General features: G+C 40.8%; 1 protein-coding gene across 5 annotated transcripts in view; it reads left to right on the top strand.

Moving 5' to 3' along the window:
• KCNMB4 (potassium calcium-activated channel subfamily M regulatory beta subunit 4) overlaps window positions 1–1,711 on the top strand; it is a 35,278-nt gene extending 33,567 nt beyond the window's left edge. The window contains exons 2-3 of one of the 5 annotated variants that reach the window (XM_025208010.1): window positions 4–285; window positions 1,160–1,296. In XM_025208010.1, coding sequence (XP_025063795.1) covers window positions 4–246 — 243 coding nt within the window. In that variant the 3' untranslated portion in view covers window positions 247–285; window positions 1,160–1,296. The other 4 variants (XM_006026950.2, XM_025208009.1, XM_025208012.1 and 1 more) reach the window with 4 other exon arrangements.
• The last annotated feature ends 15,920 nt before the right edge of the window (window positions 1,712–17,631 follow it).

Raw genomic sequence — 17,631 nt, 5'->3', positions numbered from 1 at the left:
CAGGAATGTTGGATGCGAGTCACAGAACTGTTTCCTCCATTCTGTTCTGCACTGCTGAGATCCCAACTGTGTCTAGTTTGGGCACCACAGTTTAAGAAGAATATGGACAACCTTCAAAGAGTCCAGAGGAGAACAACAAAAGTCACCAGTGGCTTAGGAAACATAAGAAAAAGGCTGAAAGAATTTGGATTATTTTGCCTAGAAAAGAAAAAAGTGAATGGAGATGCAATAAGTCTTCAGATGTGAAAAGGCTAGTCAACAAAGAAGAAGGCGATCAGTTGTTTTGTATGTCCCCTGAGAATGTTGCAATTTAAGCCTACTTTTCTTCCTGTAAAGTTAATATGAAGAACTTCTAACTGAGGGTGATTAAACACTGGAATCTAGGGGTGCTGTGGAATCTCCACCATTGGAAATGTTTGAATGCAAATTATACAAACATCTATCTGGGGTGGTTTAGATAGAAGATGATCCATTTTGAATACGGGGTTGGACAAGAGAACCTCTCAAGGTCCTTTCCATTCCTGTTTTTGTATGATTCTGTCATTGCTCATCATGCACAGGTGTCTAGTGCAGACAAAGCAGGAAGGATGGAGGTGTTGGTGAAAGGAGTGGTAGTTTACACAGAACCTGCTGACACCATGCGCCTGTTACCCGTTTTCCATGTCCAACGTTTATAATTCTCTCCATAGCTTCCCTGTGCAGTGGGATTGCAGATAAGAACTATGATGGAAGTTTTAATTACATTTTACTGTAATGATTTGACACAGATATCTTGGAGTATTGGAACGTTGTATTACATTTTCATTTTACTGATGTTAAATCCTCCCCCGATTTTACACAGTACTATCTTTCACAGTCTGATGTGATTACGAGTTCTAGAAAGCCTAAAATCCCAGATCATTTTTATCTGAATGAATTTTTGTCCGTAAGACACTGCAGGCAAAATACCCGGGTGGCCTGCTATGAATTTTGATGAGATATTTGCAAATTAAAATGATGAATGAAATGGAATGATCCACTTAATCATTTTCTAACAGTGTTGATAATAAAATGCCATTATTATTATCATGTCAGATGTCTTCCACTGATGACAAATTAATGCTGGTTTGTTTGGTGTGTGTATTTTTCCCTCTCCCCATTCTCCCTGCCTTCTTTACAGACCAGAAGATGTTCTGCTTAGGCGCACCCATGATGAGATGGTCCTCTTGCACTGCTTCCTCTGGCCTCTGGTAACTTTCCTCGTAGGAGTCCTAATTGTGGTCCTGACCATCTGTGCAAAGAGTTTGGCTATTAAAGCAGAGGCAATAAAGAAGAGAAAATGCTTGTAAATGCCAAGGTTGTTGAAGGAAAAGAAAAAGCCATGGGAAAGTCAAAAGGGCAAAACCTGACACACCTGTGCTTCTCTGGTGTGCTCTGACATGCCTGTTTACAGTGTCTTATCAGCTTTTGGAGTTGCTGATACCTGAGGATTATTCTTGGGAGACTGCTCTGTGAAATGTCAACTAATTGCTGCTTCTGCTGTGACAATAAACAAGTATATTCTACCAAAAGATCCTAAACTGCACCAAATATGCTGTACTGTATTTGACTAAACTTGAACAATGGCTAATTTATCCAGGTCCTAGTTGTATAGAGACAACTTCAGGAAACCCAAAAAGTGGTTAATTTCATCTTTTCAAAATTATCTTTATTATTATTTAGTATTAAATATTTACTTTTTAATTTACTTTGTCATAGAATGTATTTCTGAAATATTAAAAAATGGTGATTTCATTTTTTAATTTGTTTGTGGTTTTTTTTAATTTAAAGCACAAAAATAATGCTTTTCCAGTTTAGTTTTCTTCACTGTCTAGAAGCATTTTGTTTTGAAATTCAAATTTTAACTCGTCTTAAAACAGTTCTTCATTCATAATCTGCTATTTATCTTAAAAATATTAAAATCTCTCAAGACCACTTCTCTTGCAATTGGTAAACGAAACTGGACTTCTACTTGGAAAGTAGTATAGTGCTGAATATGGTCCTATCGACACAATGGCATTCAGTCCCTGGCAGTTTCATAGCACTCAAGTTGTTTTATTGACACATGCATTCTCAGCTTCAAGAAGAGGTGATATGAACTGAAGTGCTTTTACTGAAATATAATTTCATAATAGAGAGTCCATTAAGGTGCCATCTGACACTTCTAGTTACTTGAGTAAATTAGAAATCTCAGTCATCCATAGAGTCACTCTATATCACTTTGTTCAAGTGATGGTTGAAAGAGTAAGATATCAGCTTTCTCAGATTCTTTGTGCAGATAACTAGACTACCATTGTCGCCACCAGTTTATCACTGAGAACAATGCTAAAAATCTCTGAAAATGATACTCTTCAGGATACAAAATAAGATGTATTGATCATTAAATAAGTCACTATCTACTTCCATATCCATAGTCTGCCTTTCCCAACTTTCATAATCCTAAATAAGGATTGTTTATCCTGGTTGGGTTACAGATTACATGTAGGAGGCAACTGTAGAGAGAAATATTTTTGTTCAAAGCAAAGGTTTCTTTACCATTGCCAAGTGTTTTATTGATAAACTCCCACTTTTGTTCTGATGTATATCATATAATACAACTGTATTTAAATCTCCAATAGCAATTTTGCAGTTCTTAGCCACCCCCTTTCATATTTTTACATCTCTGACATTCCCATTTTTCATCTCTGACTGATTGATAGGTAGGTATCTAATGTATTGCTTCTCAGCTTTTTTGACAAATAGCAAAAGTACTTCTACAGCGTAAAAAAACCAACAAATTTGAGTTTAAATTCTAAGAAATATATCATGGTAAAAAGTTGCATACATTGTCTGTTATCCATTCCAGAAGGTATAGGTCCAATAGCTCCCAAATATCCAAATGCTTTCATAGTGTATTCTGTTTTGGAAGCTACCATAAAATAGTGAAAGTGTGCTCTAATGCAAAGGCATAAGGCTCATATTTTGGGGAATGGAGACCATTCCTATCCCTTCCACTGACTTACAGCAAGACTTCTGGAAAGTCACTTAGACTTAGATCCTCTAAGGTATTTTGGCATCCATCATTTCAGTGGACTTTAGAAACTCTTAAATGCAACTGCCAATGTGGATCTTAAATCTTTGTGCTTTAGTTTTCCTGTCCATAAGACAGGGGTCCCTGATGCATGTTAATTTAATGGCACAATCGGATATGATCCATGAGCCTAACAACCGTGCCTCCTGCCATGTCACACGTGCATAGAGGAACATGCAATTTTTCGACTGGGGATCAGATCCAAATCAAACTATTACTACTTGACAGTGCAGGGGGACCCCAGCTGCACATATGGTTTTCTGACATCTCAGCACAGGGAGACCCTGGGATCAGGGAGCCTCTCCCTGAACCTTGGGCTCTAGTGCACTGGACCTTAAAAAGTGTGGGTTATACACAAACTTTTCTGACACCTGGGTACACAAGGCTCTGGACTGGCCTCAGTGTGATCCTAGGCTGAGACCTACAGTCAGCTGAGTGTCAGGACTGCCCCAGTTCATGCTGGGATGTGGGCACCTAGCTTTCAACTTGCCAGTACAGGTAAAGCCTGGGATTATGATTGTTGGTTTCAGGCCTGGGATAGCAGTGGAGATAGTTCAAGACAGGTGAAGTCCCAGAGCTGGAACTGACAATTAGCTGATTGAGGCTCTGGTGCGGTACCGGAGCTAGGACTGACAATCAGCTGATTGAGGGTCCCAGCTCTGGGACCACAGTAGGGCTGGTTCCAGAGTCCTGTGCATTGAGGTATCAGAAAACCTTGTATGCAGCCCGTCTGCAGGTTTTTTAAGGTCCTGGCATGCTGGAGCCCTTGGCTTGGGGCGAGTTTCTGTGAGATGGTCCCTGGGCACCGGGGATATCAGAAAACTGCTTGTGCAGCCATGCTGCACATGTTGGGGTGGGGGTGGGGTTATTTTTTTAAAGGTTCCAGTGTGCAGAGATCCAGGGATCAAGGGACTTCTCCCCAATCCCATGGCTGGGATGTGTTACATGTCTTGCTCTGCATCTCCCTGGGAGCTGGGGGAAGGCAGTCAACTTGCCAGGTTGCAGGGAGACCTGTGGCTCCCTCAGCCCAGCACTCTGGCTCACTTGATGAGTTTCTATCAACTCGGCACCCTGAAAACAGGCTGCACAGCTAGGACCCTGCCACACATTCAATTTAAGGTGCGATGGAAACAAGTCACAAAAATGTTCACATATTTTATGTAATATTTTTGTGGTTGGTTTCCCATTTTGTCATGCCATTAATTCCCTGGGTTACTATTTAAAACTTGATTCAACAACTTAATCGTGTCGTAAGTGTAACATCTGCAAGGGGTCAGGGTGAATAGCATTTATACATCCCAATAAAGCACTTCAAAAACTGTGTGTGAAAAGTGCTACATAAATGGCATAAAGATAATTTTCTCTTTAGAAGTGTGCCTTTTTTATGCTTTGTTAAGCACAATTTGGCTGAATCTGGGGAAAACAATATCTGGGAAAAATTTGCCATTGTGAATGGCAGGAGTGATTTCCCCCCCACCCCCCTTCAAGCTGCCTAAGTAAATTTGGTGCCTTTGAAAAATGCTGTCCTGATGGTCAGCAAAGGATACGTGCCTCTATTTGGTTACAGCCTCTCCATCCCAAATCCTCTATTTCATGCACGGCAATTCTGTTACCTTAGCAACAAACTGAAACATTTCTTGTTGCCACCTTTGGACAATTTTGCCTTTCCAGTGAAATACTGACAAGTTCACCTCATCTATTTTTCCCATTGATAACTCCCTTCCAGAATTGGAACTAACCTTTAATCACAGTACAGAAAAATGTCTTTGTTTTTTCCCCAGAAAGGAATCAGAAAACAGTGATGACATAGATTCACCCAGAGTTTTTAGGCAGCAGTTTCATTCTCATAAATCCAGATTAACTAAATCCTCTCATCCTTGCTTTAAAACCTCTTGCATCTGAACTGTGCAGCTGATTCTTTGAGCAAAGGTAAGGAGTGAGTTGAGTTCATGGAGTCAAACTTAGGTTGATTAGACATGATATCTTTAAATCTGCTACAGTTGTCATACGTGGAAGCCACTATAAGTAAATCACTGTTCTTGAGGTGACATTAAATGATCGTTCTCCTTGCAGTGATCTTGTACATAAGTAAAAATTGAAAATGTAATCAGAATGCAAAGAAAGATGGTAAATATCACACTAACACACTGTGTGTCAGGTGGTGCAGAGAAGGAAAAATACTAAAATTTGTTCTTCTATCATAGCTTGTTCTTTGGCAACTCAGAATTTTCTCTAATGCCTACTTTTGATAACTGAATCTTGGAAAGTTCCTTCCATAAACTCATTTTATTGATTTTTTTTCCCCCCTTCATGAGTTTTATATATTTCCCAGGTTCTGTTGTATATTCTCTAGAGAATATTTCCTAAAATAATCTATTATTTCAGCAGAGCAATCTGCAGTTCTGATTTCAATTCAATATTTATATTGCCATTACTTTGAAGGATTCTGCTTCATCATGCTGTCTGTTGCTCAGCCTTATTAAAAGATATGCATTCTCTTTCATGTGGGGCTATTCATTTTTTTTTTGTTTATGTAATATCCAAAGCTCTTAGCTTAAGTCGAATATAAACTGATTTAAGCAATGCATATTTCCAGAAATTCCATTTTTCATACTTTTTGTGTATGTACAAATACAGTTAGGAAAGGTTCAGAGAGAGAGATTGGAAAGCATAATTGCTATTTTAAGAAACAATTCAACTATACAAGCAGGCGCGACGCTTCAGATTTTCTCTGGGTGGCACTCAAAAGTAATCATCTCCAACTCTAGTGTAAATATAGCTTAATTGAGGGAGGAAATAAAATGTTTGTTTTATGCAGAACTGCTTGGAATCTGTTTCTACAGTCTGTTTCATGAAGCCTGGGACTGTGCTAAAAATTCAGCAAGACCTGGTGCTAGGCAGCAGGAGTTTTAAATATGTTCCTTAAAACATTTGGTGAGCTGCTTGGATTATTACATAGAACCCAACAACAAGTGTAGGCAACACATTAGCTTGTGAGTGTGGTATCTGGCTGGGGAGAATTTGACCAAAGGTCTCCAGCAGCAGAGAGGGGGATACATCTCATTCTTAATCATTTAAGGATGCACAGCTAGTTCACCTTGCTGGATTCTGCATTGCATCCTGATCCAAGCCTAACAACAGTCGTTTATGTTCTGTTTGGTTTCTCTTCCTGTAGATTTCCAGTTGTTGATTGTTCCTTTCCATGAGAATTATGTGCTCCAAACATAAAGCTATGGGGCTTTCTTGGTTTTTAATGCTGTGGAATTATAGTGGAATTTGTAAAGCTGCTCTCACCTCTTCAGGATGAAAGAACTCCTTGCTTCAGACCCAGACATACAGAGCTTCTCTTTCCAGCTGTATATATGCATATCTAAAATTGTTCAGCATATCAAACACAAATCTATGCTTACGACAAGAAAGAATATACATATTTTGCTTATTCTTTGGAGTGCAGATAAGGAAACAAGAGGAAAGATCTTGCTCTTATCATGGGAAATGCCAAAGAGAAAAATAAGTTTAAAACCTTCAGATTTCTAGCAAATGGGTCGTTCTTTATGAGGATTAAATAAAAATGAAGTCTTGCACATCTCTGGCAACAAGGGATGTAATTCTTCACTGTTACACAAAGTATAATGACTCTGTTTTAAATATTTAAAGCTGTGAGGGGATAGTTGACGATCCTGGGATTGCATGGACTGCATGTTTCTGAAAACTGCCAATTGTTTATGGGTCTTTGTCAGTATTGCAAGTATGCTATTGCCTTTTGTTGAAACAACCTAATATTTGAAGGACACCTGGAATAGAAGGCATTATAGAAAATAGTGCAAAAATAGAGACTACTAGGAAAAAAAATAAAATGAACCAAATTCCTGATTCTAAAGCCCATTTTTCCATGGAACAGTTTCCCACAGGAATTGACAGAAACTCCATGGTTGAAGTCATATAAATTAGACAGTAGATTTGTTTCCATATTATTTTCTACGAAAATCAACAGTCACTTTCCTTAGCATGGAACGGCTGCCAAGCCTCCAATAATTTTAAAGTAGGAACAAAAACCTTCCCTATTTTTGGCATCTAAATAAGCTGTTACAATACTATGTCAAGCTAACAATCGTCTTTACAATGGAGGGCATAAAACCTGTGAAAGAGTAAGTGCACAATTAATCAAACTGTCTCCAAGGATCACAGACTTGCTGAATGGGTCAATCTGGATATTTATAATTGGGTGCAAGTGTGGAATTTTATCTTGGGAACTGCGTTCTAACTCAAAAGTCCTGATAGAGGTTTTGAATTCATCCAGAAAAACTGCTTCACCTACGTTATGTTTAAAGAGCTAATGAGATAAGTAAATAGGATGACTCATGTTCATACTACTATATAATGATGCATTAAATAAAAATTTAAAATGCACAGCTAGTCTGCAAAATGTGTGTAGTGCATAGATTAATCAACCTGAAATAGCTTGCCAGAAATGTAAGCAGATTTAAAACTACCAGAACCTTCTTTGCTTTTGTTCATTTTGTGGGTTGAGAACTTTTTAGACTCAAGGCACACCTCAGAAAATGGCAGGTCTTAGCTTTTGCTGATGTTTTGCCCATTGAAAAATAATATTGCAAAGAACTCAGAAAGACTGTAGCAGGTCGCAATAAAAACTCTAGGATAATCTTGTGAATCATGGGTAGGTGTCTGCACACTGTACACCCCTAGTAGATGTTATGCTTAAAATGAGATTGACTGGTTAACATCTACTGGGGTGTACCGCATCTTAATGTGTAACCTAGCCACATGTTCAAGCAATTAATGGCATGACAAAAAGCAAAACCAGCTACAAAAGTATTACACAAAAATATGTAATAATTTTGTGGCTGCTTTTAGTTGTACTTTAAAATGAATGTGTGGCTGGCTGGAGTGCACTCGGGTGGATTGCGTCCTGAATCTCTTGAGCGTATATAGACGTTTTATAGAAGGACATTGGCTGCTATGGTTCTCCTTCTTTACTTATGGAAAGTTTGGGTGTTAGGTCTACATTGTGTCAGAGTTGACAGTAGTTTTGTATAGTTTGTATGGGATGGTTTGGATAGGGATCATCCTGCCTCAGGCATGCATTGGACTAGATGAACTCTGGAGGTCCCTTCCAGCCCTGCTTCTCTAAGATTCTGTGATTTAATAGGCCTAGTCAGCAGAGCCCTGGTGCGGTCCACATGCTGCCCCTGATCAGCATCCATCTCTGGAAGCTTGAACTAGCCTGGTTGGTCTCTGGAGTCAGCTGACAGTCAGCTGATTGTTGGGCATGTTTGTCAGTGCAGAAGTAGCCTGGGATCATGATCCTGGGCTCTCCTTGTACTGGCAACCAAGGTATAATTGGGGTCTGATGCCCAACCCCAAAAATCACACCTCCTGCCACACACATAGCACAGCAGGAGGTGCAATTGTTGGGATTTTGGATCAGATCCTATCACACCTTTAACTGAACATTTGTCAGCAGCCTAACAATGCTAATGTTGCATTACACCTTGCAAACCCCTTAAAAGGATCTTGTGGCACCTGGAACACTTTGGTTGAGAATCACTGATGCAAAGGGCCCCTCTAGGCATTCAGATAAAGGCTTGATAAAATCTAATCCACGGTCCACATTATCGCACCTCCTGCCATGCCACTTGTGCACAGCTGGAGGTATGATTGTGGGATCCAGCATCAGATCCTATCATGCCTTGTTGGCAGTCTAGGGACAGCCCAGGATCGTGACCCCTGGCTCCCCTTGCACTGGCTGCCGCTGCATGGATGGGAAACTCATCAGCTGATGGGAATCATATCCACAGCAACAAGTAGGGTGCTGCCGTGGAGGGGAGTCTCATTAGCTTGATGACACTCCGGTCCACGGGAGCTCATGGGGTGCTCATGGGGTGCTGTCATGAATAGGAATCTTGGCAGCCAACAGACTGTAGTCATGGGACAGTGCTGTGGCTGGGAGTCCCCTCAGTTGTGTGACTCCCAGCTGCCTTAGACCATGGTGCATCCCCCACAGTGAGTTCTGTTAGCTGAGAGGGCTAGCCGCAGTGGTATAACTAGTATGAAGAGGTAAATGTGCAAATTAAAACTGGATAGAAACCAGCTATAAAGTTATTACACATTTTCCAGCCTTAACTTTATAGCTGGTTTGATCTTTCACTGGCACATGTAGCTGGTCTAAATTAGTTGCACAATTAACCCAGTAATTGCATGTAACATGTAGAGGGGGCCAAAGTGTGATCTGTTAAGTAAGACCCTTTGATTTTTGTCTTAGAGCAGAATAAAATATACACCAAGCATCCTCATAACTTTTGGAATTCAGTTGAGATTTTTTGCAGTTTCACTTGTTCTCTAGAAATAGTATGGGAAATCAAATCTTAAAACTATACTAGTTTTTCACAGTTTACAGTAAGAGCCATGCTTTCTAGACAAAACAGCTTCAACATCTAGAATCCTGTATGACTCATAAGGGCCGGCTCTCTTGAACATGTTCAGTTTGTTCCTGAAATACAGAAGTGTCCAAAATATGGCTGTTCAGGGAATTTTTCTGTCTTGGTCACTGCAGCGTAAAGAGAAAAGTCTGGCTGGCTGTACTGCCAGTGATTTTGCAGGATGATAGATCCCCCAAACTTGTGCAGTTCCGATCATAGAATCATAGAAAATTAGGGTTAGAAGGGATCTCAGGAGGTCATCTAGTCCAACCCTTTGCTCAAAGCAGGACCATGCCTAACTAGATCATTCCACCCAGAGCTTTGTCAAGCTGGGCCTTAAAAACCTCCAAGGATGGAGATTCACCACCTCTCTAGGTAACCTGTTCCAGTGTTTTACTACCCTACTAGTGAGAGAGTTCTTCCTAATATCCAACTTGCTGCAACTGATATTTGTAATTAAAATGTTTTTTGCAGCTGCAGGCCAAAGAGGTGCCAAAGGGAAAGCTGACAGAAAGCCAACAAGGTGGAAACTGAGGGTGGAGTTTAAATAGATGAGCTTAAAGTAGAGGTGCACTGATACATCGATCCAATATTGGATCAGTGCCGATATAAAGAAAATTGTCTATATTGGATATCAGCCTGATGGGGCTGATAATTTGGACAATACATGCCAGTGTGTGCAGCTGCAGCACAGCACGGAGCAGAGTTGGCAGCTTGGAGAGCTGCCTGCAGCTGGGAAGTCAGAAGGGGTGTGAGTGCCAGATCAATGCTCCCCACGGTGAGGGAAGGGGCAGGGGCAGGCACTACCCAGCCAGGATGGGGGGGCATGGGACAGAGCTGCAGCCACTCCACGTTTCACCACAGCTCTGCTCCCAGCCCCACTTTGCCACCTGGCGCAGTCCCAGCTTTTCCTGGTGCTTGGGTGGAGGTGGGGCATTGAACCAGGACTGTGCTGGGCAGTGGTGTGGGACTGGGAGTGGAGCTGCAGTGAAATTTGGGGTGGCTACAGCCTTCACCCAGTGCCACCAGAGCCTGCTCTGAGCCCAGTCCCTGGCAAGAATAGCCCTGTGCTGCGCTGGGTCTGGCTTAATCCCGCAGCTGCAGCCTGCCCCGCACTGCGCAGGTCTGGGGGCACCCCCGCCCTGCCAGGGTGTAAGCAGTGGTGGGAGCTGCCGCCACCCCATGAGCCGCGCCTCCGCCCCCTTCACCCCAGCTGAGCAGTGCTGTCACCGAGGGGGGCAATGATCTGCACCCCCATGCTTTTTCTCTCCCCCCCTCCCCTTCCACCACACCAGACTTACCACCTGATGGCAGCTGTATCAGATATCGGATTGGTATTGGATGATATGCCTCCTTAAATGTTGGCTATTGGTATCAGCCCCCAAAATCTCTATTGATGCGCCCCTAGTTTAAAGATCTTTCCAGTGCCTACAGTAAAGGAAAAAAGAAAGGGGAAAAGAGGGGGAGGAACCTCACCCCCTCAGGCGAGTTGGGATTTAGCCATCACCCTATTAAAAATAGAGAGGAAGATTTTGGACTTGCTCAGCATTAACATTAGGCTGTATTCTGTGATGACTACTTGTTTGGGCAGGCTTTAAATTAACATAGAAGGGGATAGAGCGTGAGTTTTTTCCCAATTCAAGGATACCACAATTACTTTTAGCTGGAAAATAATACGAGAAACTGATAGCATGAAGCAAAGGTGAAGAGGCTATAAATAAATATATAGAACGTTTTATATATATTGAGAGAGAGTATATACATAATATTAAATGAGAACCTTCATAAATTGAAGAATTGTGACAGTGACAGCCAATGACACAGTCCACATTTTGGAGAGAGATTGTAATAGACGGCTTTGAGCTTTAATCTGAGAATGATAAGAAAACCCTAAATTTAGTTACCTCCACTCATGCTTAAGAAATACATGAAGCGGGGGGGTGGGGGGGGGTAGAAATAGTGGTTGAAGTTTGTTTTGAACTTCTGCTCATCTGAGCGTAGACTCCTATGGAGGGAAGGAGTGACTCAGGGCCTCCAGGATAAAAAGAAATGAATATTAGAAATAGAGGCGCCTGAGGGATGAGAATTCAGTCAAGCCTGGAGGGTTAAAGACAGCCAAACATGCTCTTTTGCAGCTCAAAGGCTTAAGGTAACTCACAGAGAGCTTTCAGATCAGAGAGAAAAGCAATCTTAGAGAAGTAGGCCCATCAATAAATGAAGACAATGAAAACTTTAATGGCATTAAAATGGCTGAGCTATTGAACTGATCCTTTAAATCAGCCTTTTAAAGAGAATGGGGCTAGGTAATTAGGAACTAATGAAGACATTGTCAACAAAGTTGTTTATACCAAGCAAGGGAAAAAAACCATTTGCAACTATTGAATACATACCAGTCACTAGGTCCAGATGGCAAGCATCCTAGATTGTTAGGATTTGCTAATGAATATAGTGAACCACTGGTAATGTTTCTTCCTTTGAAAAGTAATGAAAAAAAATTCTCAGCTATCAAAGAGAAGGAAAAAATTAGAAATGTGATATCGATATTAAATCCATCCATCAAGAGGTAGGAGATCTAGCTTCAATCCTTATTAAAATGATGGATACATACTATTAATCAATACATGCCTAAATAAGAAAATCATAAACAGCAATGGCATAGATTTATTAAAAGCAAATAGTGAACAATGAATCTATTTACTCTTTTATAGTTAAAGTAGAGAATAATAGGGATGCACATGAAGTAATATGCTTTAGTAAGCATACAGTGGTGAACATCTCATTTGAAAAATGAATGTAAATTGGGTTGGATATGAACAGCTAGAGATTGAAAACTGGCTGAAAAACAGTTAACACAAAACAATATTAAATGGCAATATATCCAGCTGAGTGCAGGTGTACACTGAGGTGTCTTAGCAGCTTTTATTCATTATACAAAAGGGGTGGAAAAGGGCAAATTAATTGAAATTTAAAAGATACCAAACTGGGAGGTGTTATGGCCCCCTGGGTGCCAAGCAAGCAATACAAAGGAAGGGAACTGTTATGGCTTAGAAATATAAGTAGGAAATAAATCCCTTTTGTGTTTTTAAAAGTATAATAAATTAGAAGTGGAAGTAGAGGATACAGAGAACACAGACAGTAAGAGTAAGTTATGTGGAAAAGAAACTGCTGAAAAGAAACTTATGGAAGCATGGACAGTATAGTGCTTTTGGCCTGTAGCTAGCTAAACAATAGGGGTGTGCAAAACGGGCCCTATTCCATTCATATTTGGATTCGGCCTGAATCGGGGACAGTGATTCGAGTTTTTGATTTGGATCACTGTCCCCGATTCAATTAAGCTGAATCTGAATCTGAAGATTTGGCCATAGACACAGCTTTAAATGTTTTTCTACATACCTCAAGGTAGCAGGCATGGCTCGTGAACGCTGTGATGGTGGGGCAGATGGAGCATCCTACAGGAGTGCGGCCCCCCCCCACCCCCCCGCATGCTCAGCACTGAACCCAGAAGTGGACCAGAAATACTTTTGGTACCCAGGAGGCACCAGTTGCTGAGCCGGGGGACATGGGGGGGGTGGGGGGGGGCCCTGTGCACTCCCTGGTGGACCTGGAAGTGGACTGGAAGGGCCTCTGGTCCACTTCCAGGTCTGCTGCTGAGTGCACTGGGGAGCCCCCCGTGCTCCTGTGGGATGCTCCATCCACCCCACCGTCACAGCATTCATGAGTAGCCTGCTACCCTGAGGTACGTAGAAAAAACATTTAAAGCTGTGTCTATGTCCGAATTTCTGAATCTTTCCAAATTGCTCCAAATCAATCCGGAGGGAAAGGTTAAAGAGTCTCCTGATTCGATTTGGATTCGGAGATTTGGCCTGTTTCAAATCGGGGACTGAAGATTTGCACAGCCCTATTAAACAGGACTCTAGTGTGGTATAATGGGTGCACAGGACTGAAATCAACCACCTTCTGTGAGGTCCTGTCTCCTTTCCTGGATGTAGGCAAATTTTATTAACAACTTCACTATGACCCTACCGGCTTTTTTGGGTGAGGTCGTGTCATTCCCATGTTAGTTTTGGTATGATTTTCTTTGAAGTGATACTGGTAAATAGGTTATGGTGTGATTGTCAATTAACAACTTTATTTTTATAAAGCAGGGTTCCAATAGTTTTTACTACACATTTGCTTGAATTTTTATCATGATAACACATTTGGAATATTGATAGGGAATATATGTACTGTTATGATGAAAATGATGTAAATGGACTTCCTTTTTAGACTAAGGAGCATTCATTATTAACAGGCATTGATACTACAGTGACCTACATGGCCCCACATGAAGTTTTGAGGGTTCAGTAGCTGGACTGGGTCCATAATATTTGTTTCATTTTCTGAAGGGTATTGCGTTTCTGTTTTGAAATTATTTATGGCTGTCTAGCATTTAGTTTTTAAATTTCCCTGGGGTTTTTCTTCTCAATTTAATCAACCAGTTCAGAACACATTAAAATTGACAATGAAGCTTAACACTTAAAGTCTGATTGCTTTCAATTTTTTACTCTTCTTTTTATTTGGCATAAAAGGAGGAATTAAAATCAGGCATCTCATGTGACTATGGAGAATTCGGGTTGCTTCTGTAGTCAAACAGTATGCATCTGCAGAATGGAGACTGAGTCCCTTAGTGAAAAGCATTACCTGCTAACTGGGACCAATGGGATGAGGTTTAAATTTGCTCTTGATCTGTAAGAACACACATTTTATAGGGTATAAAATTCACCATGCACAGACAGCTAGCACAAGACTTGCATGCTGCTTCAGTGAGAATAAGTGAGGTATACACCTTACGTTGGCCCTTTGCACAGGGCTAGGTTTCACCTATAATGCCTGTTCTGGCTTCAATGAAGATCAATGGCAGAAAATACTCAGCTGACATCAGCAAGACTGGATCTGTAACTGTCGCTGAAGTCACCTGGGCATAAAAATGTTCATAAAAACAAAACATTAATAACTTTGCTTGGTTGCTCTTCAGTTGCAATAGGTGCATGGGTTTAGGGGGAGTTTTTGTTGTATGGAAAGTTGAGCAAAATGGAAACAAAGAAACATAAGACCAAATTTAATCATGATTTTTAATCATCTAAGACTTGAACACTATTTCTTCCAAGTTTTAAGTTGTTTGTCAAGCTCTTTTTACCCTCAGAATACGTGTCAGTTTACAGATTACACCACAACTCTGTACATACTAAGATACAGCTGAATCATAGCAGCCAGGTACACATTTAACTTGGCCTCTCAACAAAATAGATTGAGAATGGTCTATTTTTCTTATTTCCTTCATGAATAATGATGCACGCACTTTTCCATTTGACTGTTGCTTCTTTCTTAAGTACACTTTATCTCACACACTCTCTCTCTGTCATACATAATATATTGTATCTAAAGGCTTACCAAACTCATTGTTATTCTGCATTTATCTGAACTGAGCTGTCTATCTCAATAATTAACTTTATAATGATAGTAGCATAAGAGTAATGTTGTGGCTGTGACGGTCCAGAAATTATGCGAGAGGCAAGGGTGATACCTTTATCTGGGCCACCTATGTAGTCTGGATAAAGTTAGACAAGCTTTTAAATGTCTTGTATGTCTTGCTTGTTTAATTTCAAAAGCTTGTCTATTTTTATCCCAACTATATAGTTGGTCCAATAAAAGATATCAAGAGAAATCCTTGCCTCTCTTTATAATGACCTAAGACATTCTGCATCAAGTTATGTCATCTCATATTGCTCCCTCTTCCTCTCCCCCCTCCCCACATCTGCTATTTCTCTTCTTTTAGGTTAAATTGTTAAGGCTGAGATTTTACTGATAGTTCAAGAAAGAAAAAGGCCCACTCAGCTAACATCAGATAAGTGATTCTTTTTCTAAATTGCAAAATATCTTTTTTTTTAATTCTTTTTTAATTCTACACAACTTTTGGCCACTTCTGGTTTTGATGCTTATGTTAAGTCAAGCATTGTGTAGTAAATGTATCGCAAAGTAGTACTGGTAATTTGACTGCTTTAAAAAAAAAATTCCCATTTAAATTGTACTTGTCTGTCATAATGTGTCTGAAATTATATCTCAGAAGTGTTGGAGCCTTGTTTAAGGGCTTATTATGGACAATTAAACCTACTGATTGTAATTGTTTTTCAAGAGTTTGTATTTTTTTTCCTCCAAGAGAGTAAATTTCTGGAAAATTTACTTTATTGGGAATTTTTCTTCATCAAAGACAAGGTGTTGGTGTGGTTAACAGAATGTTTTAATAACCCTTTTTATGGGAGGATCTAAAAGTGCAACATTTTAGGAACTAAGAATTGTTGTATTTTTGCACATGGGTAAATGGCAGCATGCACTAAAGGTCACAGGCTATGCCTAAGTTCACAAAGTGAATTGATTTCACAGCTAGATATGAGATGCAGGTTCCTGATTCCTTGTCTCCTACTCTAACTGCTAGACTGATTCCTTTTATTATGCTGTTAGTTGTAAATGTTTGCAATAAGATAAATGCAATACACAGCATTTGCCACTTTCATATCAACTGCCCTGTTAAGCATCTAACACTGTTAGACAGGGGCACCTGCAGATATAACTTAATTTGTTCCTGTGTATAACTGCATGTTAGTTTGATTTTTAAAATGGCTGTTTGTTACACTAGCCAAAGGTGGGCTTCCTCTACCCTATGCAACAGAGACAGCACGGTTCCCTTCCTTTGTTTTATATCCCTTCTTACCATTCATTCTAATACCATTGGTCCATTTCAGACTCATTGTATTTGAATTGTCTGCACTGACTCTCGTTTGTCTATTCTTTCTCCTCAAACATCTGCCGTTCCTTAATTTGGAAGAGGCAACGATATTTTGGGTTGATATATTTTATTAAACCAGCTGCATGATTGGGATGAAGTTGAACAAGCTCTTGAATCTTGATTGGTTAAACTCTTCAATTGTCTATCAGGCTCCCTGAGAATTAGCTCCAGCTACAAAAACATTTTGACCTACTAGTAGTAAAAGCTTCCAGTGATGGGTCCCACCTAACTAGTGTTGACATTTAAGTCCTGGTGCAGAGAGCACAGAAATATTTCCAGCACCATGCCAGCAAGTGCCTGAGACCTTGTGGAAACTTTTGGAATATCATAAGAGTTTTAACCCCTCCTTGTTCTCAGCTGAAACAATTTGAACACTGATTTAAGGGACCTAGTACTCACACCTTAGTTCCCTAATGTGAAAGAGAGTTTTGTCTTATTTTCCTGACTACAGTGTCTATACTGGGGCAGCTTCATCAATGGTAAGAGCTCTGAAATAGGCCAGTCTACTGCCCTTTCACCTTCATAGCATGCAAACTTGCTTAGAGCAGGTCTACAGCACATGGAGGGTTATTCCTCTTAGCTGCTGAGTTTCCTCCTGCTGCTGCCACCAGTGCAATTCCTCCAGTGGCATTTAATACAGAGGCACAACTCCAAATTCCCCAAGGCACCTAAAGAGGACTCGGGCAGAATTTAAACTTGGAAGTCATAAACCATGATCCATGTCTGGGTACCTAGATCCATTATGTGCCTTAATGTTGGCCTCAGTAGAGTCCAAAATCCTAGGCTTGGTTTCTGTGGATGCTTGGAAATTAGCTGTATCAGAGCTATATGAACTACCTAAGCTTTGCTGCAGTCCACACTGCTCCTAGTAAAAACTCTGGGTTGTCTAAATGCCCCTTTGCTATGGTCAGGATCTGTCTAGTGATTATAGGTTTCCCACTCTTTATGCGGGTTCTGTATATGTCAATTTGTTCTTATGCGATGACCCTTTTTATACCCAAAATGCATTATATGCAAGGTAAATTCACTTTTATGTGATTGGCAGCAGGTGAGTCTGGTGGGGGAGCTGACTGAGGCCCCAATGGTGAGGGGGAGGGGAACAGGCAGGAGCAGGGGCTGGGGTGAGTGGGGCTTTGATCTTCTCCACCCCCCTGCCAGTGGTGAGGGAGGGAGTGGGGCTGGGGCAGAGGCAGGTGCTGCACAGTTGTGGTGGGGCATAGGATGAGGGGTGCAGTTCCTGCTGCTACGCACACCCCAGGAGGAAACGGGGCTTGTGGCCC

The sequence above is a fragment of the Alligator sinensis genome, unplaced genomic scaffold (genome assembly GCF_000455745.1).
Source record: "Alligator sinensis unplaced genomic scaffold, ASM45574v1 scaffold506_1, whole genome shotgun sequence".
Taxonomy (NCBI): domain Eukaryota; kingdom Metazoa; phylum Chordata; order Crocodylia; family Alligatoridae; genus Alligator; species Alligator sinensis.
Note: the sequence above shows the minus strand (reverse complement) of the source record. Positions and strands in the feature narration are given on the sequence as shown.